The sequence below is a fragment of the Limulus polyphemus genome, unplaced genomic scaffold (genome assembly GCF_000517525.1).
Source record: "Limulus polyphemus unplaced genomic scaffold, Limulus_polyphemus-2.1.2 Scaffold1279, whole genome shotgun sequence".
NCBI lineage: Eukaryota > Metazoa > Arthropoda > Merostomata > Xiphosura > Limulidae > Limulus > Limulus polyphemus.
The window spans coordinates 7792-16331 of NW_013666889.1; the positions used below are offsets into that span (position 1 = coordinate 7792).

The 8540-nt window shown below is 31.4% G+C and overlaps 1 protein-coding gene across 4 annotated transcripts in view; it reads left to right on the forward strand.

Moving 5' to 3' along the window:
* The window catches only part of LOC106462908 (prostaglandin reductase 3-like), a 21279-nt gene that overhangs the window by 5475 nt on the left and 7264 nt on the right, over positions 1-8540 (forward strand). For all 4 annotated transcript variants that reach the window (XM_013922874.2, XM_022390314.1, XM_013922875.2 and 1 more), the window contains exons 4-6: positions 362-460; positions 1512-1610; positions 3507-3575. In XM_013922874.2, the coding sequence (XP_013778328.1) occupies positions 362-460; positions 1512-1610; positions 3507-3575 (267 nt within the window). The remainder of the gene's footprint in view (positions 1-361; positions 461-1511; positions 1611-3506; positions 3576-8540) is intronic.

An 8540-nucleotide genomic window follows, 5' to 3' on the forward strand; every position in this document is an offset into this window, starting at 1 on the left:
ATAAATAATTATATTTTAGCTCATTTATGGCACAGTGCAGCGGCGGGCCGGATGAACTGACTTCGCAGGCCGTAGTTTGGCGACCCCTGCCCTATACGGTCATGTACCTTGCTGTTAGGCTTCTAGATCTGTTGGGATACTCCACAACTTACTGAAATAGTCATATTTTTTGTTGTTGAGTCAGAGATTGGTTATTAATGAAGTGTGCAGATCATTTTGGTTAATCATTATTGCAAATTACTACATTTTGTTGGTTTCTAATTTTCTTAGCATTTGACAAACTGGGTTTAAAATTGTTGTTTTGAAATATATTCAGTACTTATTCAAAAAATTTATAATTATGATGTACTTTAATTTTTAGAGTGTTGGGGAAGTAGTTGCTTTAGGGACAGATGTGGATTGCTTAGAACTCGGCCAACCTGTGGCTTATATTGGAATGGGAGCATACTCAGAATTTATGGTAAATCCAGAGTAGTTGAATTTTAAAATTAGATTATATTTAATTTGATTTTCTCATGGATAGAAATGATACAAATATGATACAAATATCTCATATTAAAGTACATTTGTTTATTATCTTAACATTTTGACCTGATAAATTTAGTATTTATTTTATCTTAAGCTCTGTGGACAACCAGTATATTATTTGGCATTATGAGTACAACTTATGTTTGACCATAAATGAAAAGTGCCCCATGCAGGTAATTTTGCTTTCTTTATTTTCCATATTAATTCAGATTTGCCTGTGTACTGGTTAAGTTAAATTATTAAGTAATGTTGATCTGAAGAAGTAGGAAAAGAACAAACCTTGCAGAGAGTGAAAAGCAGATCATCTGTTTTCTGTCCCCTTTTTTTACAGCTCAAAAGGTAGGCCGTACATCTGCACATGATAAACTAGTTGCATTTCATGGAAACAGTTTATATACAAACAGTATTTTGAGGTTAAAAATTTACAAATTATCGAATAATGCATTGAAAAGTATAATGAAGTATAGATACCTCAGATGAATTGACTTCTTCAAATATAACTACTATATAATATATGCTAGAATGTTGATTCTCAATTACTTGAATAGATATATTTTACAAAATGTACCATATCAAGTAATAATTTTAGGAACATTTTGACAAATTTAACAATTTTTTTTATCTTCATGCTCAAAAATTTGAGAGTATCTGTGGTAATTGTGAATATAACTTCTTTTTGAAATTGACAAAACTACAAACTGTTGTTTTTCTGTTGTACATTTTTGTAGATGAGTTATTAGAAATGCTGGAAGAATTATGACAGTTATAAAATCAAGTGTTCTAGCATGTCAGTAAAACTAATATTGTACATGTTTCTTTAGCTGTTTTACAAAAATAATTCAACTCTATCAGTAGGCAAGTGTAATTTCTAAGAGATCTTTTAGGGTTGTTAATAAGTATTTCGCCAATTTTTATGAATATGTAATGTTAAGTTTAAAGATTAATAAGACAAATATTGTTTCACTTTTGTACTTCCTTTGCAGACAGTTAAAGGCAGGGAAGTAATTCCAATTCCAGAATTAAAGCCAGAATATGTTGGTTTGTTAGTCAGTGGACTTACAGCTTCCATTGGCCTCGATAAGGTAAATAGTTTCATGTGGATGAAGGTTGATGAAAAGTTGTATAAGAAGGTTCATTACTAGTCCACATTATTGATTTTTTGAAGGAAAAATAGTCATTATAGGAAAAAAAATACTGAATGCCTTAGACTAGGAATAACAAGTGAACCATATTTTGACCTTTTTTGTTGTATTATTACATATAGCTTTTATATGATCATATCATTAGGAGGTTGTGAAATACAGCTTAAAATTTTACAGAAGGCCAATCAGACTGTAATTTAAATAAAATTAAGTAACATAAAGTAAGTTTTAAGTGGAGTGTGGATCAGGGTAAATAATATACAGTTCTTCATTTTAATCATCATAATATGTGCATTATGAATATAAATTCAAACAGACCTTAAAAGGAGTTTATAGTTTATTTTGAAAAAAAGTGAATATCAAATGTTTGATAATTACAAAACATCAGTGTGTAACAAATACATTTTTTTTATTAATATCAAAAGAACAAATTACTTTTATTGAGGACTCATCAAGGTTATTTAATTTCAGTGAAACTCTCTCGCACAATAATGTATGTAAAAAACAAACAAATAAAATTCAACAAACTTAAGAAAATCAGCACCAACCACCTCTGGTAAAAGAGTTTCATAAAATAAGAGTACTGTCTTACTCTTAATATTCCAGTTTGAAACGTGTCAATTTCTTTATCCACATCTGTATGTACATGTCACAGTTAGATAAACAGATACTTTGGCAGACTGATATGAAATAGGTTTATTGTATTTCATGTATATGATAAATACTTCAATATAAAAATCAAATTTAATTCACATGAGATTTGATGTTTTGGAATACTAAATTAGTACTTATTAATACTTAATATTAAAAGGTTCAAATTCAAGGAACTTGTGTATATATTTAAAAATGTTAAAATCCACAAATGAACAACGTTTTATAATACACAATTAAAATCTTTATTTAAACTGATCAACGGTTGTAAAAGTCATTCTACATGTTTCAATGTGGTTTCATGTCTTCTTCAGTAGTCTGCAAAACAGTTACTGTGTGCTATATAAGTACAAAGGTCATGGTCATGTGACACTAGTTTACAATTCAGAAAAGATCATGCCATATACATATTTTCTGATTTTCTAACCCTTCATCCTTATATAAGATCAATTTGTTTTTGATGTGTTTCATTATTTCAGTGGTTTCTTTAATATTTCTAGCAGTCATATTATTTGGTTGAGCCAAAATGACCATTTTTTTTTTTTCCCACTGGATGATATATCCAGTATAATTTATATGTTCAGCTAACGCAGAGTTTCACTTTTGTTTCTAACATTTCTCTTCTGTTCATTTATTCTAAATCTTAAGTTTCTTCTAGTTTGACCAATGTATGCACGACCACATTCACACTGAACTTTATATATACCTGTTTTCTCCATTAGATTTATTTCATCTTTAGTTTTATTTAATATTTGACTAATTTTATTCAGTGATCTGTAAATGACAATAAGATTTTTGTTTTGTGTTTTTAATTTATGAAAAACTGAAATAAACATTTGATGAAATAGATAATAAAGAAATGTTGTTTTTACCATTTATCCCAGGTTTATCATGTCAAATTTTTCATACAGATGGCATGATCATCTTTTTGGAATTGTAAACTAGTGTCACATGACCATGGCTTTTGTACATATATAGCACATAGAAACTCCTGAAGATGACATAAAACCACATTGAAATATGTAGAATGACTTTTACAACTGTTGATCAGTTTAAATAAAGATTTTAATTGTGTATTATAAAACATTGTTTTGGATTTTAATATACTGTTCTTTAAATACTTTTTGTTGCCATAACTTGATGCTACTGTGATTATAATTTCTTTAATAGCTTGTAATATTCTAGGTAGGAGACCTGAAAGCTGGTGAAAAGGTAATTATCACAGCTGCTGCAGGAGGGCTAGGCCAGATTTGTGTAAGTAAATTTGATAATGTTATACTTTGATGTACTTAATAATTTATTAGTTTGGATGTTATTCATTATAGAAGTGTGTTTATTAGTTTCTTTATGTGAGGCTTAAATTTGTTTAAAAACAGATTAGTTTTGTTTGTAGGAGTAAACCCTAGTCTTTGGTCATTGGGTCAATGTAGTGTATTGCCAGTGTATTACTTGTTCAGCTCTCTATCATTGCATATGTTCATGCTTTTGTTGGGTGACTATATTTAATTGTATGTATCATGATGTTTGAAAGACTAATAAGTATTTCTGAATATGAATTAGCTTTTCTATAAGAACATGTATTTGCTCAACTAGTTACTCAAATAGTTTATTTTCACTCCTCAAGTTTGTAGTTTTGCCATTAAATAAATCTTTCCTTAGCAGTCAGGGCATCAGTAAATATGATGGTTAATCTCATAACTAAATATGTACAGGTCAGTGGTTATTCTGTCAAAACTAAATTGTCAGTGTTCATCTTTATTCTTACACAAATAATTGCCTTTTATCATTGATAGTGCTTACAACCATGGGGCACATGAAATTTCCCAAAACCGCTTAATTTTAACAAATTGATGTGATGTCATTTTAAAACATTTTTACTGTATTTGCACAATAAAGGAATGGTTTCTACATTGACTGATGAAAAGTTTGTTAAGTTGAGACATGATGGTAAATGTCTTAAGATGCTTTCCTTTCATGTTTTTGAGGTAATAGTCAATTGTTGGAAAATGGACAATGCTGATAAAGTTTTTTAACTAGCTGGGTCTGTTGTGAAATTTATTGGCTAGGTGCAATATCATTTTACCTACCCAAGAAAAAATTACTGTTGAGGAGTTTAGTTGAGTACTAAGTGACAATCCTAGGGCTGTACCAGTAGGTGCTGACCATTTATCTGGAACCTGACTGCCTCATAGGCAATAAGAGAGCTTCTTTACTGATGTTACCATTTACCTTCTGGCTGTATACTATCCAAATGATGTCCCATGTTTTCTTTTACTAGCTACACCATATGATATTTTGTTTTCAAGCAGTCTCATTCACTCTGAATAATAAAGGCTTTCCATGGTTGCAACTTTCACCTTACTAGTGCAGAGGAGGTCAATATCATGCCAGTAGAGTTGTGCTAGATTTTATAATGGGTGTTCTCCTGCAACCTTATCAGTTTTCTTGTTTAGCTTTATCCCTGCATATCTGAACAATGCATTCAGTTTATTGTATTGCCATGCAGTTGCTTTCTGTCATCTGTTTGGACACCAACAACTCTGAATTTCATGCAGTACTACCTGCGAGTCAGTTGCAGATATCATGTTAATGGCTTTGTTAGTTGAGGTTTTTTACTTTTAGCAATCTAGAGAAGAAGCTTAGTTGTGGGCTTCAAGTTACATCCTTCTGCTTGTAAGAAGCTAGAATTCTCCACCACCCCTATGCAGAATGTGGTTTTTATATGAGACTCTATCTCTATCTTTGGTGTGGGGACCATTTGTGTGGCTATGATGACAGGTGACTGTCCACCATAGTCTTTAAATATGTGCTGAAATGGATTTTCAGCTTCACACACTACCCAGTTCCTATATCTTCTGTCTAGGCTGATTTCCAATGATCTCAGTGGTACCAGATGTTTCTTCTACATAGGTGAAGAATTAGCTCAGTGGTAGCTGTGTAGCACCTGTCTACCCAAGACTGTCTCCTGATGTGCCTTTTGGGCATTTCTCTGTTTTGTTGGTGTCTGAGGTGGTGTTGTGGAGCTGGAATGTCCAAATTCAAAAGGACAATGGCTTAAAGATGAAATGCAAATGTTTACACAGAAAGCCCCTGGTGAATAATATTTCTTGTAAAGGCTGCTGGTGTTATGCAAAGTTTGTGAGATGTAATAAGGCTTCAATGGAGATGTCTAAAGTAAATGTATATCCAGTGGCCAGTCTTAAACAAGTATTTTGTATCTTTCAGTTTTATCTGGCCATGTAGCACTAATACTGATTGTTGGTAGTACATACTCCAGGAAGGATTCAATAAGACTTTGGTATAGCCTAAGAGGGTGATGCTCTTCAGCTCTATTTCCTGCTGCAGCTTTTTGTACATTGATTCTTTTTGATAGCTCTGGTTATTATAATATTAATGTGGCTGGTACAGTTGAGTTGCCTGTCAAAGGTTGCCCCCCTGGTTCTTCATTGGTTTTCCATAGAGATACCTGTGCCTGCAAAGGATGGTAATGGTTTGTCCTCATTAGCATGTTTGTTGTTGAGTGTGCAGAACATGGCTGTGGCAAGATTGTTGAGCATTTCTGTGTCATTTCACCATTTGCTCACTCTGCTAAGGATGGTTGCATCTTACTTTTGATTTTAAGCTTAGTTAGAGTCTCTGCTGCACACCAGAATGTCACTAGCAAAAATTAGAATACTACTGAGAAGTCCAGTCCCCCTGGTGTAGGACCTTATGCTGATAAACACTACTTATAACTGGTAACTAGGTATCTTTGTTATTTCCATCCTCCAGTTACTGAATGTGGCAAATTCTGATACAAACTACAGATCTAATTTGTTTTGGCTGTTGATTCCATATCCAGAGTATCTAATGTTGCACAGAACTAAGCTCCAGGTTTCCAATGCTTGGGCTGATCTTACCAGTAGATTGATACAGTCTCAGAACTGATGTTTCATCACATACTAAAACTAAACTAAGCTAACTCTAATAGTAGTGATAATTTGGTACTTCTACTTATAATTCAACAAAAATAGCTCTAATTGTAATAAATATTAAATGCTAGAGCAATAACCAACATATAGTGACACTGTACTAAGCCTATAAATGAACACATGGTAATTATGTAGGAAAACAAAAAAACTAACCCTGTACTTGAAACTAAACATAACTGTTGAGAAAAGGATTAAAGTGTGTTGTCTGATGAACTAGAAAATTTCTGAACTTAACTTTATGATTATTATACAACTTACACAAGAACCAAGCAAGGAACTGACAGTATATGTATTCAATAAAACTTTTATTTGGCATAATTTTGGATCAATTAATTGTTGAATACATAAGTAATAACCACATATGAATAAGCACACTTGTGAACTTTAATTACATACTTGCACAAGAGCACATCATTAGAATTTTGCTTATAGGTAATGATATCAGAGAAAAATATTATATCCAATCACATCTCATAAATGTCAGTTTGTATGCATAGATTTAATAAATTATATACAAAATACATTTAATGAGTTATAGCTTTCAATGTAATTAATCAGTATACTTTGATTTACTCACTTGTCTGTATACTGCATCTCTAATTAGTTATTTATCTCACTTATATAATGATATTCATCCCTGTCAAAATATTAGTTTTCTTTGGTTTGAAATCAGTAAAGAATTTAAAATTATGGTTTATGTTATTGATCGTTTCTCACTTTAATAAATAGAAGTATAAATTATTTGTTTGATTACATTGGTGATGGTTGTAGATTGTAAATCTACTTCACGAAAAGCACAATCTGGGTTTCAATTTGAACAGAATTTGTTCCATGATCACAATATTTGACTTACATTTATATGTGTTTGTTTTGATTCAGACTTTCCAAACACAGAACAACACTGCTTCACACTGTGCTGAAACCATATATTAACTGAACATTGTGAAATGACAATCACATCACAAAGAGAAAACATCAGTTTCAATCAAACCTCAATTAAAAGTGGTTATTTTGCATTATTCAATCACTACTGACATGTTATTAGAGGGCAACAAATTTCATCACTACATGTATAGCTTTTGAAAAATTTGCTAAAGCATTTATCTATTTCTATATAATTAACTTCATTTGCTTTAAAGAATCAGATACAAGAAATGTACAGTTCTAGTATGTCATTGTGAATTCACACACACACACACACACACACACACACACACACACACACACACACACACACACACACACACACACACACACACAATAAGCAAATATTGATTGGATGCTGTTGTTGTTGCAAGAATAGCTAATAGAAATGACAATGCATATTTAATTGCTCGGTTATTATCAGCATACATAAAAACAAAGCAACTTATATAATGTTACAAGATAATTAAAAATTGTTAATTTAAAAAAGGGAATAGGGATAATCAAAACATACAGAAACAAGTTGAATCAAAATAGATTATATTTTCAAGCCTATAACTAGGAACTCTAAAAAGTAAACAAACAAGGCTGAAAATAGTGTCTACATCATTTTCTTAAGCTACAAATCCCTATTTTGACTCCATGTCTACAGTACTTATCAATTTTAGCAGCCTCAGTCATTGAGATAGAAGGTCTTGAGTGTTGTTTCAAGAATAAGTCTGCTTGTTAAGATGGTTTTTGCTCATATGTTCTATTACAATTTTTGTGAAATTCCTGGGCAAACCAAAATATTTATCATAAACCACGATAGTGGTTCATAATAGAGTTTCTATTATGAACCACTATTGTGGTTCATGATCAATATTTTTTTTATACAGGGCTTTTTATATAGTATAGACATTTCAGTATGTTTAAACAGCTGATGCTAAATAAGTGCTTTTTGTTTTCTCCCCCCTCAAAAAAAAGATGAAAGCTAATTACAATATATGAATGTGATTTTAGTAACATAGTTTAAATTTGTTTTTAAGTAGTGTTTTAATGACTATTTTTTGTTTCTTTTGTGAATTATAAATAGTTGCATGACTTGAAAAATAGTTTTTGATATACAAACATCCAATTTAATGTACAAAATGTTTCGGATCACTTGATTGTTAGTGCACACACACACACACACACACACACACACACACACACACACACACACACACACACACACACACACACACACACACACACACAACAACTAATAGTAGTTAGTTTACTTTTACTTTACTTAACTAATAATAAGTAAGTAAACGTTAACCTTTACCTTTACCTTTACTTA